General features: G+C 47.9%; 1 protein-coding gene across 4 annotated transcripts in view; it reads left to right on the top strand.

Annotated features, from left to right (window-relative positions):
• The window catches only part of LOC311239536 (SWI/SNF-related matrix-associated actin-dependent regulator of chromatin subfamily D member 3-like), a 208108-nt gene that overhangs the window by 130039 nt on the left and 55294 nt on the right, over positions 1–22775 (top strand). For all 4 annotated transcript variants that reach the window (XM_084327858.1, XM_084327859.1, XM_084327860.1 and 1 more), the window contains one exon: positions 9315–9476. In XM_084327858.1, coding sequence (XP_084183984.1) covers positions 9315–9476 — 162 coding nt within the window. The remainder of the gene's footprint in view (positions 1–9314; positions 9477–22775) is intronic.

The raw sequence follows: 22775 nt of genomic DNA, 5'->3' as shown, positions 1-22775 counted from the left end.
TGTTGCTGCAATACATTGAGGATACGACCGTTGTTGTGTGTGAATTGTCTTGTCACTGGTATAGCTTCTCTCTGTAGTGAATCGGCGTTGTTTTTTACGTGTGTAAAAATGAACTGGTTTGGTTGTGATGAGAACATGTGTGTTCATGTAACGTTGTACTTGTACCGTGAGTGAACTCACAACTAAGAGGGTTAATTAAACATGTAAAGCTATGCTTAGTGACATGTGATTGAGGAATGAATCTTTTTCTCAGCCTGTGATGACAATGAACAGTATGTTCACACATTAACAGAGGTGCCTGTTCGCCTTGGTCGTATCAAGGGTAAAGATAGGAGGGGTGACCCCCCGATTCCCTGGGGCTTCCCCCCCTCCTCTCAGACATGTTTGGTTACAATATATTGTGTCACTGTGTTTGTGGGGATACGATGTAACCCTCAGCTTAATTGCTGGGGTTGTGCTTTCCGCTTGAGAAAAAAATATTTCCTAAAGAAAAGATTGTTTGGTCACTTATCATGTGTGCTTAGCAAGGCCTGTGGCCAATACATAATCGAGGATTCTGTCTTCTCTCGTTATGAAAAACGGCGTTCCTCTGTAGTAGGAGTGTACTGTGCCATTTTTTGTTGTGATGAAGGGTTGTGTGTGTCTTTGTGATCTACAACTGGGTTAGGTTTGGCCCACAGAAGCACATGTGTAAAGTCTGGACCGGGGCTCTGTTCTGTGTTTTTTCCTTAGTAAAACTCAGGTAGCAGGTTATCACATGAGCTATGTGAGGCTGTTCGATGCTTCATGTAGCAGGCTATGACTGTGTCATGCTCTACTTGTCATTACATCGTATCATGGGTGAGGGGTTGTAAAGGGGTGAACTGGTAATCCTTTCCTCCCCTTTTCTGATTGGTCAGGGGTTAAAACATCCTGTCCTTCAAGGTTCCTGTCACGTTGCTGTTCGGCACGTTACAGGGTAAGAGGGGGGGGGGGGGAGTTTCCTGGTCCCACGCCCTGGAAGATTGGGCGTGTGCACCGCGGAAATTCCCCCGCCATAGAGTACGTCACTGAGCGCGTCTCTAGTGGTAAGACTTCCGTGGGTTGTTCAGGTCCATGTTATGGATCTGTTTCAGGGAGTTGTCAGAGCTCCTCCTCACGAAGCTCCTCCTCAGAGAGAAGTGCCTTCTGTGAGTTCGGACTCTCCTTCCCAGTGAGGGAGCCTCCTCAGAGTTCAGAGCCTCCTCCTTAGATTGTCAAGGGGAGTAGAACTTCAAAAAAAAGGAGTTCTGCTCTATTGTGTGTGTATTCGATTCAATTCGATTATTGAGTGTGTATTGGTTCAGTGCCTCCTCCTCGGAGAGCCCTAATCCAAGTGTTACATAGCTCAATGTTGCAATATATTCTTTTCAATCTATACAGCTCGCGTGGGAAGTCTCTGGGGATTTCCGTCTCCTCCCTGTGGCGAGGGTGGCGGGATGTAAAAATGTAAAAAAAAAAATACCCTCAGCTGCGTCACGTGGGATTCATGTCAGTCTGTGTTTCTTTCTTTTTTAAATAAAAAGAAGAAGGAACATGAAGCACGACGGCTCCGTGTCGTTCTCCCAGGCGACTTGGAGGAACAATGTCTGGTGTCTTACTAGACTATCCATTGATGTGTTTGGGTCTCGACGCGTACATAGTGCTGGCTCGGGGTGTTTCTGTTAAGAATCACGCAGGGGGCTAAGTGCGCCTTGGTTGCTCGTTATTAAAACAGCGTTTTTATTAGAGTTGTTCCGATACCGATACCAGTATCGGAAAAGCCGCCGATACTGCCTAAAATGCTGGTATCGGTATCGGCGAGTACCCTCTAATGCTGCGCTCCGATACCATATGACGTAATTTATCAACAACACTGCGGTCTGTTGAGTAAGCATTATAAAACAAACGTGTGCTTAATCAATTAAAGTGTCAATGCCATTTGTCATTTTAACAGCAGATACTTTCTTAAATGTCATCGTCCCGACAGAGCGGTGTTGACGGGGAGCTCATGGGTTCGCTTGGTGGCTGGTGTTATTAGCATTGAACAGCTAACCGAAAGCTAGCTTTAACATTACCTTGGCTAAAGTTGTGGCTATTCATAATCCAGCAATAATGGCTGCAGACCTGCAAGCAAAGTACAGCAAGTTGGCAAAGGAGTATTCGTTAAATCACAATGTCACCAGTAACGTTACAGTCTTTTCATATACCGGCAGCTTATGCTATGCTAACCTAGCTCACGTTGACGTCGTCATTGAGACCACCTCGCGTACACAATTAATGACATGTTGCGGACAGCCATATTGGTGACAATGTTTAGCTTTTAGTGCCAAATGATAAGAGTCTGAGGCGGAGTCTCAAAAGAGAATGTTGAATATTTATTGTGCAAAAATCACAACAGATCCGACTGCTACTGAAACGGAGCCTTGTAGACAGACTGAGTAGGGTATATCAGCAGAGCCAGTGGGTAGCGAGTGCAGCAACGTATAATGTCCGTGTGGATCATTGGAGTAGGGTATATCTGCAGTGCTGAAGCCCCATACTCATTGATTAATGATACTAATACAAATCTATACAATCACCTGTTGTTGAATAAATACCATTACTTTCTAGTTATTACTAAAAAACAGTATATATAAAACAGTATTTGTTTAAAAAAAAAAGGGGGTATAATTTATATAATGTCGTTTTTTTTTTTTTTTTTTTTTTTTATGTATGCACTGGTATCGGATAAGTATCGGTATCGGCCGATACCCAAAGCTTAGGTACCGGAATCGGATCGGAAAGGAAAAAATGGTATCGGAACATCTCTAGTTTTTATAGGGCAACTGGGATGGAGTTTTGTCTCTTCCGAGCGCCAGTTTACTAGGTTGTCTCGATGAATTCTCGTTCATATCTGGGGGATGTTAACGGAATAGATCAGAACATAGGTAGAGGGTCTCACGCCCTTGGGGTGGGCCACTGAGCGTGGTACAAATGGGAGCGTATGGGTGGCGCCCTCTTTTCATGTTTTAGATCGACACGCATACCTACCCCCTCTTCTGGAGTGGGCATGTCGGCGTGGTTAGGGCACGGGACTGGTTCTGGTCGCGCTGGTCCAGGTCAGTTAACCCGTTGTCCACCGGGGATGCAGATCTGCTGTTCTGGTACCCTGAGGGACTTGTGCTTTTTTCGGGGGGAAAAATGCCGGGTCGGCCCGGGTGTCACAGGGTTAGGCGTTATGGAGACCCTTTGTTGGGTACATGTTGTACTCTGCACTATCGTAATGGTTTACGGCCATACCAACCTGAACACGCCCGATCTCGGAAGCTAAGCAGGTTCGGTCCTGGTTAGTACTTGGATGGGAGACCGCCTGGGAATACCAAGTGCAGTGAGCTTAGGGCTGGTTCTCCATTATTTTCGCTCCTCTCTCACGCGTGGCGAAGAGGGGGCTGTTGGGGTGGTCTTTTGGACCTCCTCTGGTAACCCTGTGTGCTTCCCGAGCCGCCGGGCCCGGTCCGAAGTAATGTTTCGTCGACCCGTAGGCCTGGAATAACCCTTTTTTGAAAACTGAAACACTTGTACTGCGGTATAGCTGGTGTATACCCGCAGGTGTGGAGTATTTTTCTTGAGGGGTTATAGGAACAACCACCGTCTGTGTACCGAGAGGGTGGTTGATTCCCTGGTGTGTTGGAGCAGAGTCAACTCCCGGGTTACCCGGTTGAGTGTGCCCCTGCACGTTCATGACGTCTGCCAATCGTGTCAGCCTTCTCTGCCTCGACCCCTCTGGGGGGGGGGGGGGGGGGGGGGGGGGGGGTTTGATGGAGGCTTTGTCATGGTGCTCAACGCCAGCATACGCCCCTTCCGCCGGGGAGGCTGTTTTCAGTTGACCCCTTTGGCGCCTGTCTCGTCCGCAGTGCTCCAGGCTCGGGTCTACAGCCTGTTGCCTGGTTTCCCCGGTGCGCTGCCTGCTTCCGTTGGTTAACCTTTTGAATGCTTTACGGCCATGCTGACTGCCTGTTTTGCAGGGTCAGTGTGCCAGGCAGTGTACTATTGGGGGGTAAGGGCCCGCTCTTGGAGGGGCTCTATCTGAATACGCTGGCGATGTGGGGGGCGGTGTCACTAAGTGACCGCCTGGTGGGGTCTTGATGCCTGGCGTCATTGACCTCTCCGGGCCCCCTTTTTCCAGGGGATCCAGTCCCTTCAGTGGGTCTGGGTCTTCCTTCACGCTCCGCTGCTACGGCCTTGCCACAGGGTTGAGTTTGCTCTTGACCCCGTGATTCTGGGGGCAGTAACGAGGGTTGTTCCTTCTGTTCGTTCCCTGGTGGCATGCGGGTTGTGCGTGTGCGTAGTCGTGGGGTCAAGCCACGGTCTGCTCACCCTGTGCGTTGAGTTGCTTGAGTTCCTCTTCGCACGGTCGGATCCGTCTCCCTCCCGTCCTCCAATAGGGAGGGTATCCTCCATTAGGGAGGGTCGGGGGGCTCGGTCCTCCCCGGTCTGATGGTTGTGGGGGGCCTCAGCGGGGTACATTTGTCGAGCTTTGGCTCCCGCTCAGCTCCTCTTGTGCAGAATGATGCTGAGCGGCAGCCATAATGAAATAGAACGTAAGGTTATGTATATAACCAAGTTCTATGAATTATGGTGACGCTCAGCATCAGGACGCCGCTGTGGCCCTTGATCTCGCCTTGTGGTGAAAGTTTGGGAAGGAGGCGAGTAGGTGACCACACACCTGCTTAATATGAAGGTAAGCGGATAGGCGTGTGGCCAGGCGAATGTTGGGATGTAAAGGTACATTGTGGAATTTTTTATTCAGTGCTCGTGCACGGAGTGTAGTGCGTGCAGAATGATGCTGAGCGTCACCATAATTCATAGAACTTGGTTATATACATAACCTTACGTTAATGTGAAGCTCTGTAGAAACATCAAACTCTCAAGCATGAGGTACAGAAGCCAACCTATTAGAGAAGACTCACGCACATCCCAAATGTAGTCACGGGTGCTAGACTCAAAATAGATCTATAATGTTTGTGGAAAAAAAGTCTGCACACCGTCTATAGTGTTCCCAAGTTTTAATGTACTTGGGAACACTATAGACGGTGTGCAGACTTTTTTTCCACAAACTTTACAGAAGCCAACCTAGACATAACCAAGACGCTGAGATGGAGAAATGTCACCACCTTCATTCTCAAAATCGACCTGAGAGCTAAAGAAAAGTAAGTCCATTAGTCCAACTGCAGCCCTTCGCAGTAGGCAAGACTTCCAGAGGAAGCGGTTACAGGTGTTGCACAATCTGGTTGCAAAGAAGAAAAGATACGGTCCTAACATTAGTGTTTGAGCCAGGATGACTTGGGAGGGGTCAAGATGACCCCCTTTACATTTTTTAGGGGGACACTGAGATATTTGATTCATTTTCTTTGTCCCTTTCCTCTCCCACCTTCCTCTTCCCTGTGAACAGTTCAATCTATACAAATAAAATGTGTTCATTCATTCAAATGGAGTGTTTATAAAAATTTAAAAAAAGATTGTTTAGAAAATGTTCAGTTTTTTTTCTTAACGCATTCCCTGCCACGCTTCTATCCATCAATGTAGGCTCACTGCCACCAGTCTAAGCCTATGGAGATGTTCACCTTCTTTGCAGGGCTATACATTTTTAAATTGTATTGCTAAATTGACATTACTATGGCCCATTCAACATCGATTATCTATCGTTCAGGATGTAGGAACGTTATACTTTTTCATTCATAGATTCTTCCAAAAATACCTTCTAGAATATAAGTATGTTTTTATCGTTTTCTGCAGTAATTCATAGAACGTGAGTTATAGGCATACACGCATATATAGATTATCAACTGCCGTTTCTTGCCGATACACGCTATATTAAAAAATTCAACTGTACATGATCCTATACATTTTGATTCATCATGCGCGGATGAAAGGGGGGGGGGGGGTCATTTATAATTCCGTGATCGTCAGTAAATGCTTTATGTAGTATGGGTGATATATTGATCAGAGCGGTTTGCAGTGAAAAGAATAAACAATCAAGCTGAAAGTAACGTTACTGTCCTCTTACCGTTCGCCGATGAGACTGGAGGAAAAAGATCCCACTTATTTGACGTCGATCTACTAGATCCATTTCCGGTTTGTATGGCGCAATAAACACCCAAATCATATAGATTATTGAGTTATGGCAGCGATCCATATGCACGCCAGTGTGTGTCTGTAGTCCCGCAACGATATGTGACTGCCGGACGGATTTCCCAGATGCACCGAGATCACCAGATCCACTTCCGGTTGTAACTCGCCCGATCATCCACCAGGCGGTGGTATTGAGGCGTTGCACTGTTGTGCAGGGTCACTGTATCACCAGAGGCTGGGTGGCGGAATTATGAATGCCATGGCGAAAAAATTAAATATGATCTCAATAACGTCGTACAGCGTGGTTTGGCAGAATTCGCATGGCCAGCAAACACGTCGTAAGCCGTTTTTGACGGTCAATGTGTTAAGGCGCAATCACATCCCTGACTACTGCTCACTTACAAATCCCTCCACGCTCTGGCACCTCAGTACCTCACTGACCTCCTACACCCCTACACTTAGTCACGGTCCCTGCGATCCACAGACACTGGTCAGCTCTCCATTCCCCGAACCAGACTGCAGACCTTTGGGGTCAGAGCTTTCAGTGTGGCACCTCCCACCCTTTGGAACTCCCTCCCCGCAGAACTCCACAACGCCACAACTCTGGACTCATTAAAAAAACTCCTCAAAACCCACCTCTTCAACTTGGCCTTTAACCCCTAATTTCTCACTTTGTATGTTGTTTGTCCACTATGTTTGTTACTTTTGTTATTTTCTCCCCCTATGTAAAGTGACCTTGGGTCTTCAGAAAGGCGCTATATAAAACGAAGTTATTATTATTTTAGGGATGTTCGATATTGGCTTTTTTACCGATACCGATATACCGATATTGTCCAACTCTTAATTTCCGATACCGATATCAACCGATACCGATATATGCAGGGTTCCCCCCCCCCCCAAAAAACAGAATAATTTCAGGTAATTAACATTACATATCTCTTTTCGTGTAATTAACACAACATTATGCATACTTTGACAATAAATAAAATAATAATTTGTTCGTACTTGCTTGCCTGGGTAAATAAAGGTTAAATAAATGTAAAAAAAATAAATAATAATAATTTTAAAACCAATACCAATATTTTTCGATATCATATTTTTATGCCAATATCGGCCGATAATATCGGACATCCCTAATTATTATTACACCTCAGAGCCTACACATCAGAACCTACACCTCAGAACACCCTGGTTAAGAGTTACAAACACATCAGGAGTTTAGAACATTACATTTCCAGAAGCACTCCTGACAAACCTGGGCCCCGTTCCCCGTACCTGGATAACTGAGTTAGCCGGATAACTTTCGGTTAAGTCTGACTTAAGCCGGACTTTCCGGCTCCCCGTACCTGGATTGTCCAAATCACCATGACAACAGATCCAAAAGTTTGAGCCTGGTCGAAAGCAGGGTTTAAGTTCAAGTTAGCCGGATGAAGCACAGCCACGCCCCCGCAAAGAAAGTGACAGCGCGTTTCCTGAAATTATTCCCACAGTCTAGGATCTGCTTTATACCATTCTGAATTACGTTTTTGTGCTCCATTCTTCCAGAGGGGGCTTTTGAAATGTAAAATAGACCCAAAATGCTGATACTAAATTCACTTTGTCCTAAATAATGCACGTTATATATACCGTGGCGCTCGCTCGGTGCGATGTACACATTATGTGGTTATTTTAATTGTAACTGGGATTAAGATGTCTGATGAGATGCGCTGTTTGACGGATTTGAGAAATTGAATGAGCCGTTGACGTCACATTAATGAATGAGGATAAAGAGAGAAAACTTCATTCAAAATAAAGAATATTCTAAACACGGGTCTCTCGTTCATTAATGTATAAACAATGAATTTATCCCATCTGGCACAGTGGCGCAGCGGTAGTGCTCAATCCTGCCAACCCAGCGACCGGTGTTCGAATCCCCGTGTTTCCAATATAATTTTTTGGAATATAATATTAATGATTATACGCCAAAGTAGCCTAGTTGTAAGTTAAAATATTATAAATCTACATGCATTGAGGATGTCATTCTTTATATAGCTCTCAACGTGCACCAAATTGAATTATTCCTACATCGCAAAAAGAAGGAAAAGACCGGGTTTCGAACCCCGGTCGTCTGCGTGAAAGTCAAAAGAAGAACCCGTTAGACCACAGAGGAGATAAGTAAAAGATCGACCATACATCAATCAATGGGAAGAGAGCCGTATCGTTATTCTGTATAACAGTTCAACTAATTATTTTCGCTAGCAAGATCTCATTTGATTATTCAATCCAGCAGGCAAGTTTAAAGAAATATAATCTGATTGATTGAGGTAATGAGGGACTTAAAATTAGCCTATAGATAACGCATTTAACTTGTCGGCGAGGCGATTGAGCCGTACTGCAATATGTTACTAAAGTTTTAAATCAATTAATCAATCAATGCCGCTAGAGAATCAGGATCTCTGCTCTCGACACTTGCTGCCTTCTCGGCTGAGGCGGGCATGCGCACTTATCCTGGGTCTCAAGTCTGGCTTGAGTTAACGAGACTGAATCCACCTTCGAGGAACAGGAAAATCCCGGCTTCAAACATCGGGTTAACTGAATCTGGATAATGACATCTTGATCGACTTAGTTGAACCCGGGGCCCAGGAGTTCTCCTTCCAGAAGCACTCATCCTGACAAACCTGGAGTTCTCCATTGCTCTTCTCCTCATCATCCTTTTCTTTTTTCCTCCTTTCCTCCCATTCCCTCACCTCTCCTCTCATCTCATCTCCGTTCTCATATTCTCTTCTCTCATCTCCTCTTCACCTCATCTCCTCTCCTGTCCTCCCCTCTTATCTCCTCTCTTCTCTCCTCTCCTCCTCTTATCCTCTCTTCTTCTCTCCTCTCTTCTCATCTTCTGGGGCGACAGTGGCTCGGGAGGTAGAGCAGTCGTCTGGTAATCCGGAGGTTCCCGGTTCGATTCCCGCTCCTCCCGGGCAGCATGTCGAAGTGTCCTTGAGCAAGACACTTAACCCCTAATTGCTCCCGATGAGGTTGCCTTGCATGGTTGCCTCCGCCATCGGTGTGTGAATGTGTGAGTGAATGGGTAACATGTGAGGAACAAATTGTAAAGCGCTTTAGATAAAAGTGCTATATAAATGCAGCCATTTACTATTTCCTCTCCTCTCCTCTCCTCTCCTCTCCTCTCCTCTCCTCTCCTCTCCTCTCCTCTCCTCTCCTCTCTCCAGCCGCCCCAATTCAAGCTGGACCCCCGACTGGCCCGTCTGTTGGGCATTCACACACAGACCCGCTCCTGCATCATCCAGGCCCTGTGGCAGTACATCAAGACCAACAAGCTGCAGGACCCCCATGACAAGGAGTTCATCAACTGTGACAAGTACTCCCAACAGGTACCCATAACTCTAGTACTATGATAAGTACTCCCAACAGGTACCCATAACTCTAGTACTATGATAAGTACTCCCAACAGGTACCCATAACTATACTGTGACAAGTACTCCCAACAGGTACACATAACTCTAGTACTGTGACAAGTACTCCCAACAGGTACACATAACTCTAGTACTGTGATAAGTACTCCCAACAGGTACACATAACTCTAGTACTGTGATAAGTACTCCCAACAGGTACACATAACTCTAGTACTGTGATAAGTACTCCCAACAGGTACCCATAACTCTAGTACTGTGATAAGTACTCCCAACAGGTACCCATAACTATACTGTGACAAGTACTCCCAACAGGTACCCATAACTCTAGTACTGTGACAAGTACTCCCAACAGGTACACATAACTCTAGTACTGTGATAAGTACTCCCAACAGGTACACATAACTCTAGTACTGTGATAAGTACTCCCAACAGGTACCCATAACTCTAGTACTGTGATAAGTACTCCCAACAGGTACCCATAACTCCAGGTACACATAACTCTAGTACTGTGATAAGTACTCCCAACAGGTACCCATAACTATTGTAACTGAGGGGTACAATTCCCTGACTGTATTGTTAGATATGATACTTACTACCACTACCTCTTGTACTTTAGACTCTGGCCACCCAGTACTAGGCATAAATAATTATGGTAAACACTCCCACGTAGATGAAACGATCCAACACAAATGTACCAAGTCGAAAGTCTGCGTTTAATAATAATTAATACATAGCAAAAGGTATGTAGAGCAATCACTTAATTACATTTATGATTTGAAATAGGATGCACTTTTATGGCAAATGAGTATTCGTTGGTATATCAATAGAGAACGTCCAATCTCTGGTGGCGCAGGCGGTAAATATACAACCTGGAATATTTAAGGAATAATAGCAATGATACTTTAATGATTATAGAACTGGATCCACTAGGGGGGGATTCCGGTCGCTTGTAAGACAACTGGAGAAGGGGGGGGGGGGTAGAGTCTGGCTGTATCCGTCTGGCCGAGGGTATCCTGGGAGAACCCACGGTTGTGCGGCTCGGTGCCTCAGCGATCCTCGATCCACAGATGAAAGCAGTTGGACTCTCTGTGGGCCGGCTTCCTCCGGTCCACGATGGAGAGACGTGAAGCGACCTCGTCGTGTAGAGCGTCTCCTCACCTGTCGTCCTCTCCGGGGGGGGGTTTTCCAACACACGGCAGTGTTGGTCTTTATCCATAGAATAATCACTGTATACAAAGCATAATCCGTGCCTGGGAAGGCGGGCTGTCGTCGGTAGAATAATCCGGTATGCAGGTCCACTCGCTCGTCGGCTCTGGGGCTCCTCGGGTGCAGCCTCACATGGGGTCGGCCACCCTGGATAAGCAGCCAGTTCTACCCGAAACGATGGGGGTACTGACTACGATAGTATTCTCACCGCACGAAGCACTACATATGAATAGACTATTATTAGCTTAATAGACTACGTCCAACTCGACGATATAGTGCCAAATATGACTATTCAAATATTAATATACACGATGTCTCAATACCGATGGTAGGCCGAACTTGGCCTTACTCCCACACGTGGCGTCGCGGGGATGCTTTACGTCTGTCACTCTATTGGAGGGTAAGAAACTGGACTAAAAAGGAAGTCCTACTTTAGTAGCGCAGTATATATACGCACTATGAACAAATAGTACCATTAGTGGTGCGGTAGCCAGATTCCTACGCGGAACTAGGACTTGTTCGTACATGTTGAGCGGTACGTTTGAACTGGGTCTGGGGGGGTATGGCAGCCTGGCACCAAGGTCTCGACCAATAGTAGAATGGAGACTATTATGGGATGTTCAGTAGGCTAGATTGGATATTCAATGCATATTGTACAAGGAATATACAAGGGATATCAGGGAATATTAGAGAATATACAAATACAATTAAATATATATATATAAATAAATATATATATTCGGTTTAATCTGGCCCTTCACAACAGCCACCCCCTGATTGGTCCCAGACCTAATCAGTTAAGCAGAGACAGATTAATCGCGTTGTCTATTTACACATAAGGGTTTGCTGTAGGGGTCAGTCAACTTCACAAAGTCATAGGGTTATAGGGTCATGGTCATCATCGATTGTGTCTGGGAGTCGGGGCAGTTCTATGAGCCTCGCCACGGGACGGGTGTAAGTGCGACCCTGGACAAGCACTTCAGCTGCTCGGACCTTGCCGTCGGCACCGGTGATCACTTTGCTTACGCGGCCGGCCGGCCACATAGCTCTGGGCAGTGATTGATCAATAATCATGACGACTGTTCCTTCTGTCAAATTGTCTCTCTCCTTTACCCACTTCTGGCGGGTCTGTAGAGACGGTAGGTAGTGCAGTAGGAATGTCCTTTGTTGTGCACTCTCTATGGTAGTGCAATCATCTATGTTGGGGTCTGCGGAGATAACAGTGCTCAATCCACAGAACATAGGTTTCTTATTCTCAGCCTCCTCTTGACTTGCTTCCCTCGGGATAGGCGTGGGCCACTCTCCTTCCGGGAGCTTTAGGAATGCTGGGCCGTCACTGTAGACATTGCGACGGGTGAGGTCATCTAGGGGCATTCCCCGGGTGATGACGTCAGCTGGGTTCTGTTTTGTATCAACGTAGCGCCACTCTGTTTCTCCGGTTAACTCTTCGGTTAAGTCTTGAATCTCGGTGACTCTGACTCCCACGAAGACTTTGTACTTGCATGAGTCCGATTTGATCCAGGCGAGTACTGTCGTGGAATCTGACCACAGGATTGTTCTAGACACCGGTATGGTGAGCTCACGTTGGATGAGCGTGGCTAGGTGCGCTCCGGCTAGGGCTGCGCAGAGCTCTAGACGTGGGATAGATTGTTGCTTGCGTGGGGCTATTCTCGAGCGGGCGAGGACAAATGCTGTGTAGATCTCTCCCCCCTCTTCTTGGGCCCGCAAGTAGGCTACTGATCCGTATGCGACCTCTGAGGCGTCACTGAAGACGTGTAAGTCCATTTTACATGTCTCTGGCCTCACCGTGGGTGGGAAGTAGCTTCGGCGCATATTAACACCTGGGAGTGAGTGGAGCTCCATCTCCCACTCTCTCCAGGTGGATGCAAGGTGTGCGGGAATGGGGTCGTCCCAGCCCTGGTCCTTGTCCCACAATGCTCGTACAATCATTTTTGCCCTGGTGGTGTACGGTAGAATACATCCTAGCGGGTCATATTGTCGGGCGAGTGTTGTGTACACACTCCGTCTGGTGGTCGGCGCCGCCGCCGGCCTTCCCTGCTCCGTAGTCAGGGGCTTGTGTCTGTAGTGAAGCGAATCTGTTTTGAATCGCCACACCAATCCCAGGGTCATCTCCTGGGCTTCTCCCGGGATGGTAGCCATCCAGGTCTCGCTGCTGGCTGCCTTGTCCTCGGAGGAGAGGCTGCGCAGTACTTGCGGATCGCTGCTGGCCCACTGCCTGAGATCAAAGCCGCCTTTGATCAATGAGGCGCAGAGTTTAATCAGGAGAGCCTCGGCTTCTTCCTGGGTTGAAAGGCTTTGTAGACAGTTGTCTACGTAGAAGCTGTTCTTTACGCTGTGTCGGACCTCTTCGTCCGCTGCTGGGTCCTCTGCTACATGTTTCTGTAGTGCAAATGTAGCACAGCAGGGGCTGCACGTCGTTCCGAAGGGGAGGACTTCCCATTGGTAGATGGCTGGGTGCTCATCTCCTGGCTTCTCTCTCCATAGGAACCGTAACAGGGGCTTGTCCTCCTCTACTAATCTCACCTGCAGGAACATTCCTTTAATGTCCCCGCTGATGGCCACCTTTTCCTGGCGGAAGCGGAGTAGAACGCCGAGTAGGGAGGGGCCGAGTGTGGGACCGGGCAGTAACTCTTTATTCAGATTTTGGGATCCGATCTGGTAGCTGCAGTTAAATACTATGCGGTCTTTACCGTTGTGATGGACCTTGTGGTGAGGCACGTACCACGATTCAGTGGTCTGGTCAGCCTCTTTAATGTCCATCTTTGTGACGTGTCCCGCTGTGATGAGCTTCTCAATCTCAGCGCGGTATACACTCTCTTGGGCGGGGTTCTTGGCTAAGCGCCGCTCCGTGTTCAGCAGGTACCGTTCTGTGGCGTCTGTCTTGGCGTGGAAAGTAGGCATTCCTTCTCGCCGCAGGAGTGGCGTGGCGTATCTCAACACGCCGTTGACCGGGACTCTCTTGGTCCCTGTCTCGAGGAGGTGAATGGCGTAAATGTCATCTTTAGAGCGAATGTCTTTCTTTCCGTTCTTAAAGGGCATTTGTTCCAAGGTCCATAGCCGCTCTACGTGTTGCAGGAGTGCGGTTTCTCCCTCTGTGACTCGGGAGTGGAGACATCTAGTGGCTGTACTTCGGTTGAGAGATTTGGCGAGCGGGCCTTGGAGAGTCCATCCCAAACGGGTCTCGACTGCTGCAGGACAGCCTCGGGGTCCGGTATGAACCCGGTCTATCGGGACAATGAGGTCTGCATGGTCGGAGCCTATCAACAGGGTCGGCATAGCATTGTCTATGAGCGGGATCGGTAACTTGCGCAGATGGGCATATTTCTCCATCAGCTTGGCGACGGGGTATGTGTACCGCGACAGTCCTATTTCTTGGCTGGTGAAAGCGTCTGTAATCTGGTACCGTCGCTCAGGCTGGCCGCTTGCTGCGATAGAGAATGAGACATTCTCGCCCTTTATCGTCTTCAAATCTCGTCTTATTGTCCGAATTGTCATTTGGGTTTCGCTTCCCCGCAGCCCTAGCTGGGCCGCAGCGGAGGCGAGCAGAAGGGTCTTCTCTGACCCGTCATCGAGGACGGCGTAAGTGTCCAGGACTTTATTCTGGTAGCTTAGTGTCACACGCACTACTTTTAGGAGTACTCGGGCTCCACTGCTGCTGGCGGGATCGATGTACATGACGCTCGCTTTGCTGCTGGATGGTGCGGGTGAAGGGCGCCGTCTGTTACTGTCGTGAAGTATGTCCAGATGGGCTCCATTGCACTTGGTGCACCTTTTCTTTAAGCGGCATTCGGCTGCCATGTGTGAGCGCGCACAGCGAAAACAGCGCTTGTTGGACTTTATCCATTGACTTGCTTCCTCCGCGTTCAGCTTGGGGAAGGAGTCACATTGCGCTAGCCAGTGTTCTTTCTCACAGTAGGGGCACACTATCTTCCACTTCTCCGTTCTGGAGGGGGTACTGTGGCTCCTGCTGCTCGGTACTGACTCCGATTGGTGCATCACAGTCACCGATCTTCTTCCATCATTTAGTCGTCTGGTTCCTTCTCTGGAGCCAGGGGTGCTCCGTCCGAATGTATCTAGCCGTAGGCTGCTGACTTCTCTCGCCAGGAAGTCTGCTAGATCGAGGAGGTTCGGTTCGGGGCCATTCGGGTCTCGGTGGTCTCTCTGCCGCCTAAAACGCTCCTGTCGAGCGGGCGGCAGCTTCTCCAAGATCCTTTCCACATTTGAGTTGGCGTAAAGTTCATGCCTCCCCTTCTCTCTCTGCGCTCCCAACATCCCTACCAGGGACTGCACTCTGATGGACAGGTCGTCCAGTGCTCGATTGTCTATTGCTGGGGGTAAGCGGTCGATGTGTCGGATCTCCTGGATCACGTAATCCCATATGCGCCCATACCTCTGGTCCAATGCTACCAGCGCTGCTGTGTATGGGGTGGTGGAAGTCGCGTAGGCGAGCGCTATATTATGTGCGCAGGGTACCTTTAAGTGCTTCAGTAGGATGGCGTATTTATGGCGTTCATCCAATACATCCACCAACATGGTCTCCAGACACATGCGGAGTTCTGTATACTGGGCCCGGTTCTCTTGGGTGAAGTCGGGTACCATAGGCGTGCCAATGTATGACGCTGACTGTGGATACATCGGCGAGCGTTGGGGGAGAGGCCTCCTAGGCGAGTCTCCTCCCGCTCCTTGGTATGGGCTGGTACCGGCAGTGTACCATGGCCCGCTTGTCCAGGTGCTGTTCCTCGGTGCGGGTCGTGCGTCGTGCTCACCCGTGTATAGAGTCGGGGGTCTGTAGCGCAGCTCCGCGGGAGTATAGCCTGGGCTGTACCGGACCTCCTGGTCCGGTAGAGTACTGTGCTGTCGTCGGGCGTGGTTCTCCTCCTCTTCCTCTTCGTCTTCAGTTAGGTCATCCAGTGCTTGTAGTCTCTGGTTTAGCCTCTCCACAGGATATGCTGCTCCTTCCCGGTTGCTAGGTCTCGCTTGGACCGGTGGGGGGAGGTGGTCTGTGGGGGGTATAGACCTCGTCTGTTGGTCAAGTTCAGGGTTGTTTACTCGGCTAGGGGATGCCGCCCTGGAGGTGTGTCTAGACGAGTTCCTGGAGCCTCTGGCGGAGGGAGAGGGTGTTGTCCGTCTGATCAGCTGTTCTATTAGTTGCGCTTGCTGTCTGTCGCGCTCTGCGTCCCGTAGAGCACCAGCAGCTGCTCGCTGGCTGTCTGCTCGGTCTCGGGCCACATTCTCTTCCATCTGAATGCGTCTTATTTCTAGACGTATATGCTCTTCTTCGCTCCGCTGCTGGATCTGCAGTCGGTCGCGTTCAGCAGCGGCGTTCAGGCTGATGAGGAAGGCCTGCTGTAGGGTCCTCTCTGCCTCGCTGGGAGAAGGCGGTTGTATAGGGGAGCCTTCCCTCGGGGTACTCCCTGCGGAGCCTTGGAGCTCTATCTCCACGGTGCTCTCCCCGTCTTCTTCCGTGCCGAGTTCTCTCTCGGTAGCGTTGTATTCCTCCCGGGACTCATCGGGGACTACTTCTTCAGTACTGGCGGGGTGTGAAGTCATGTCTGGTTCCCACTGGTCCCCACCGTGAACTCAGTCAGTTACATTAGAACCCGTAGGGGCCTCTATGGTCGGGGTAGTCTGGGCGTTGGGGTTAGACATACTTTTACTTTCTAGTTTTACCGCGTTTACTGTTAGTAGAAGACTAGGTTGTTGACTGACAGCGTAAGCCTCTAAGTACTGAGGGAGCCGTCGTTCGCGCTGCGGGCGTTGGTTAGGAGGGTCGTTTCGTGGAGTGTTCATCATAGGCCATTTCAATATTAATAACACTATATTAATATTACACTAATTACCATCCGGCTCGAAGGACCAATTGTAACTGAGGGGTACAATTCCCTGACTGTATTGTTAGATATGATACTTACTACCACTACCTCTTGTACTTTAGACTCTGGCCACCCAGTACTAGGCATAAATAATTATGGTAAACACTCCCACGTAGATGAAACGATCCAACACAAATGTACCAAGTCGAAAGTCTGCGTTTAATAATAATTAATACATAGCAAAAGGTATGTAGAGCAATCACTTAATTACATTTATGATTTGAAATAGGATGCACTTTTATGGCAAATGAGTATTCGTTGGTATATCAATAGAGAACGTCCAATCTCTGGTGGCGCAGGCGGTAAATATACAACCTGGAATATTTAAGGAATAATAGCAATGATACTTTAATGATTATAGAACTGGATACACTAGGGGGGGATTCCGGTCGCTTGTAAGACAACTGGAGAAGGGGGGGGGGGGGGTAGAGTCTGGCTGTATCCGTCTGGCCGAGGGTATCCTGGGAGAACCCACGGTTGTGCGGCTCGGTGCCTCAGCGATCCTCGATCCACAGATGAAAGCAGTTGGACTCTCTGTGGGCCGGCTTCCTCCGGTCCACGATGGAGAGACGTGAAGCGACCTCGTCGTGTAGAGCGTCTCCTCACCTGTCGTCCTCTCCGGGGGGGGGTTTTCCAACACACGGCAGTGTTGGTCTTTATCCATAGAATAATCACTGTATACAAAGCATAATCCGTGCCTGGGAAGGCGGGCTCTCGTCGGTAGAATAATCCGGTATGCAGGTCCACTCGCTCGTCGGCTCTGGGGCTCCTCGGGTGCAGCCTCACATGGGGTCGGCCACCCTGGATAAGCAGCCAGTTCTACCCGAAACGATGGGGGTACTGACTACGATAGTATTCTCACCGCACGAAGCACTACATATGAATAGACTATTATTAGCTTAATAGACTACGTCCAACTCGACGATATAGTGCCAAATATGACTATTCAAATATTAATATACACGATGTCTCAATACCGATGGTAGGCCGAACTTGGCCTTACTCCCACACGTGGCGTCGCGGGGAGGCTTTACGTCTGTCACTCTATTGGAGGGTAAGAAACTGGACTAAAAAGGAAGTCCTACTTTAGTAGCGCAGTATATATATGCACTATGAACAAATAGTACCATTAGTGGTGCGGTAGCCAGATTCCTACGCGGAACTAGGACTTGTTCGTACATGTTGAGCGGTACGTTTGAACTGGGTCTGGGGGGGTATGGCAGCCTGGCACCAAGGTCTCGACCAATAGTAGAATGGAGACTATTATGGGATGTTCAGTAGGCTAGATTGGATATTCAATGCATATTGTACAAGGAATATACAAGGGATATCAGGGAATATTAGAGAATATACAAATACAATTAAATATATATATATAAATAAATATATATATTCGGTTTAATCTGGCCCTTCACAACAACTATACTATGATAAGTACTCCCAACAGGTACCCATAACTATACTGTGATAAGTACTCCTAACAGGTACACATAACTATACTGTGATAAGTACTCCTAACAAGTACTGCACAGCACCCTCTCTCACCTAGACCGCCAGAAGGGGGGCTATGTGAGACTGTTTTTTTTTTTTTATCCACTTTTTCTCCCATTTTTCTATATTTTCTCCCATCCCAATTTCGTATCATCCAATTCAACCCTCCCCTGTCACGAACGCTGTTTCTTGCCTCCCACAAGCCGGCTGCAATGTGGACTAAGTCATACATAGCACAAGTCCCCTCCGGTACTTGAGGTAACAGCAGTCGCATCTTTTCACCTGCGCAGCTCGATCTCTCAGTGTCGAGGAGTAACGCGTGGGAGGCTCACGCTGCCCCCGACACTTCCTGATTCTACTGCGCAGGCGCACCAACCGACTTGTAGGAGTCGCTTGTTCACAACGCCCGATCCCCACCCTTCAGTTTCCCTCCCCGTAATACGGCCAATGTGTATTACTGCGGACGACCAGCTAAACTGAAAACAATGTGGAGAGCTGGATTCGAACACGCGAATCCTAGCGTCTCCACACTGGTGGCGAGTGCCTTGCCCACTACACCACCTAGCCGCCCTGGGCTATGTGAGACTGTTATTCATTGACTACAGCTCAGCGTTCAACACCATAGTCCCCACCAGACTGGTGGACAAGCTGATCGAGCTGGGTCTGAGCTCCGCTCTGAGCGCCTGGATACTAGACTTTCTGAGTGAAAGGCCCCAGGCGGTCAGGGTGGGGGGTCAGACCTCCAACACCATCACCCTGAGCATCGGGTCCCCCCAAGTTAAGTCAAGTCAAGAGTTTTATTTGTCACGGCATACAAGTATACAATGAAATGCGGGTGGTCTTGCCCGCAACGATGTGCAATACAGTAGTACAACATATAATAGAATCCAATAAAACCACATTGTGCAATAAACAGGTAACATAGTAGGGCATATCGGTATTTGTACATAAGTTATTTACAGAGCATGGAGGACATGCTAGGTCCTTTGGTAGTGCAATACACTGTTACTGTTGCTATACTATTTTTAAAGTGACCTTTCCTTTGTGGCCATAAGTGTGGGCGTGTGCAGCATGAGTGTGTGCTTGCTCATGTTAAAGTGGCTGCTAGTGTGCGAGCGTGTACAGCGTGCGTGTCGTGTGTGTGCTCATGTGTGCTTGTGTGTGGAGAGTTTAGTGTTCTGTGGCACTCAGGGCTGTGTTCTGAGCCCCCTACTGTATTCACTATACACACATGACTGTGTGGCCAAGTTCAGCTCCAACTCCATAGTGAAGTTTGCGGATGACACAGTGGTGGTGTGGCTGATCTCGGACAACGATGAGAAGGCCTACCGGGAGGAGGTTGAGGTACTGGAACGCTGGTGCCAGGACAACAGCCTGCTCCTGAACATTGGTAAAACCAAGGAGCTGATCGTGGATTTTAGGAGAAAAAAGCAGGGGACACACACACCACTGAGGATAAACAGGGCTACCGTGGACAGGGTGAGCAGCTTCAAGTACCTGGGGGTCCACATCTCAGAGGATATGACATGGACAACACACGTAAAAAAGGCGAAGCAGTGCCTCTACCACCTGAGACAGTTAAGGAAGTTCAGAGTATCGGGGAAGATACTCCAGTCCTTCTACTCCGGAGCTATAGAGAGCATCTTGACTGGAAACATCACTGCCTGGTTTGGAAACAGCACGGCACAGGACAAGAAGGCCCTACAGAGAGTGGTACGCTCAGCCGAGCGTACTATGGGTATTGCACTACCACCCCTGCAGGTCCTATATAACAAGAGGTGCAAATCCAGAGCCTGCAGAATAATGAAAGACCCTCACCACCCCAACAACAGCCTGTTCAAGCTGCTGCGGTCAGGCAAACGCCTGCGAACACCAGCAACTAGGACAGAGAGAATTCGGCTCAGCTTCTTCCCCCAGGCCATCAGAGCCTTGAACACTGAACTCTCCACACACAAGCACACATGAGCACACACACAACACACACACTGTACACGCTCACACACTAGCAGCCACTTTAACATGAGCACACACACACTCATGCTGCACACGCTCACACTTATGGTCACTTTACAAAAGGAAAGGTCACTTTAAAAATAGTATAGTATAACTTGAGATTGTATAATATAGCATTGTATAGCAGTGTACATAAAGACCCAGTGCCTCATCCGTAGCTAACAGTGTATTGCACTATCACAGGATCTAGCATGTTTTACCATGCTCTGTAAAAACTCATGTACATATACCGATATGCCCTACTTTGATTACTTGTATTATTGCACAATGTCGTTCTATTGGATTCTTATTATATTCTTATTAGGGATGCACCAAATGGGAAATTCTTGGCCGAAACCGAATGCCGAAAGGCCGAAAATGATTAATATAAATATATATATATATATATTTTTTTTTAGCTACCTGATTATGGCAAAAGACATGATTATGGCTAAACTTAACTTAAATAATATTAATAATCACTATTATGGGCCCATAAAACATTTATTCAGCACTTTTGAATGCATACATTAATTCCAGACTGTTAAGACTAAAAGACTACAACGATTGATGACGACTTCCTGTCCTCGCATTTCCATTTCCGGTTTAACGATAATACATTTTCAACAACAGATTGCTGCTAATTAAACACTTCATTTAAACGGAGTAACGTTAACGTTATGTCGAGTTCATACGTGTAGTGTAGTATGAACTCGTCATAACGTTAACATTACTCAGTGTCCACTGTTGCTGCCACAGTTGCGTCGCAGATGGATGGTACACTGTTAGCTCCGTAGCTGATCAATACTCCGGTTTTTTCTAATTTAGTTTAGAACCGGGTTTCGGGGGGCATCCCTACTCCCAAGAGGAGTTAGTTATCACAGGCTGTAGAATGCAGGAAGAGCTGCCAAGCTGCTCACGTTACATGTTGCGCATGCTACCGGTATGTCTGTTGTAGTCGCGTTTTGATGACGTCATCACAACAACACGTTATTTGACTTTCGGTCATATATTTTCGGTGCTAAAACCCTTTCGGCCGAAAGCCGAAAGAGCCTTTTTAACCATTTTTCGGCCGATAATTTTCGGTAGCCGAATTTTCGGTGCATCCCTAATTCTTATTATTGTATTATGCACAATCGTTGTGGGCAAGACCCCCTGCATTTCACTGTATACTTGTATGCCGTGACAAATACATTTACATTTACATTTAGTCATTTAGCTGACGCTTTTATCCAAAGCGACTTACATGTTCTGTACGACAAGCCATCAGGAAGGGCACAACTCTATCAGCTGAGCAACAATGTTCATCAAAGTGTTGAGTGCTACAGTGTAGGTTAGTTTATTAGGACAAGTGCATGACAGTACGGTTAGTTAGGGTTAGATTATTATTATTTTTTTTAAATTCAGATAATGGTTGAAGAAGTGCGTCTTTAGTCGACGGCGAAAGATTGGACGTGTTTCGGCTGTTCTATCTGGGGTGGGTAGTTCATTCCACCATTGTGGGGCAGGGACGGACTCTAGGCAAAATGTCTCCCTCTTGGTCCTGCACTTGGTTTATATTGTTTGTTTTGGTCAGATGTATGGGTTGGAGTTGAGTGAGGATGTGGTCTGGAGATATTCACACTGTGATATGTTACTATATAGGTACTAATATATAAGGGCAGGGGAGTTCTCCATTCTTCTTTGTGCTGCCTCTATCTTGGACTCTGTATACCACTCTGCCCTCAGATTCACCACTAATGATAGATACGACACTCATCACTGTGTGATGGGTGAAGGTTGGTTGGTCCTCTATGATGGAGAGGCGCGACAAATACTGGTATTGTAAATTTGTACGGCCCTTATTGGTAAGCTACCCAGTCCTTATACTACATCATTATTGGAATGGAATTTTGGAACCTATGGAACCCGTTCTAGTGACTGGCTGGTCCTTAAGGTCCCTCGAGTTTGCTCTGAACAGGGTAAATCTGCATTTTGCTAACAGTCCTTAAAGCTTGAGATTCTCCCCTCTGTTCCAGAATGTAAAACATTGATCTCCAACCATTGTCAATCAAGTTGTATGTGTTTTAATTGATTTGTTATCCTTACTTTTGTCTCGCCTTGTTGTCTTATTGTTATGATGTTCTGTATCATTAGTGGATCCGCTCGGCATCACTCACGCACTGTCCTCGCACGTGCACGCGCACTGAATACATTTCCACAAATGTACCTTTAATCCCAGTATTCGTCTGACCACACCCCTCGTTAGCTTACCTTCATAAGCAGGTGTGTGGTCACCTGCTCTCCTCCTTCTCGCTTTCACCACAAGGAAGTGCCTCGGTAGATCCCCACTTGACGTGTTGTTAGTTGAAAAGAGTTGTGACGTGTTTACATTGTGCTTAGTTTTTTCTTCTCTCATAACTGTTCAAAGGAAAAAGCTAAGTCATAATGTCTACTTCGGAGAGTAGACCCACTCTTCACCAGCGGTTCTCCATTCCCGCCTCCGTCGTGCGTTCTGGTGCGGGGCTGCTGCCACTTTTGCGGTTGCCGACCCAGCCCAGGAGGCAGCCGATGGGTAGTTTGCCTCTCCGAGGAGCCGAGACTTCGGTGCCGTCGCTCCGGCGATGGCATGATCCCGACTCTGGTTCCTCTGGTTCCAGGGAATCGTCCGTTGTTGAACGGTCGGTTCTTTTGG

The sequence above is a fragment of the Notolepis coatsorum genome, assembly GCF_963971535.1.
Source record: "Notolepis coatsorum genome assembly, chromosome: 13".
Classification (NCBI taxonomy): domain Eukaryota; kingdom Metazoa; phylum Chordata; class Actinopteri; order Aulopiformes; family Paralepididae; genus Notolepis; species Notolepis coatsorum.
The sequence above is the reverse complement of the archived record's forward strand: the minus strand, read 5'-3'. Positions and strand labels throughout refer to the sequence as shown.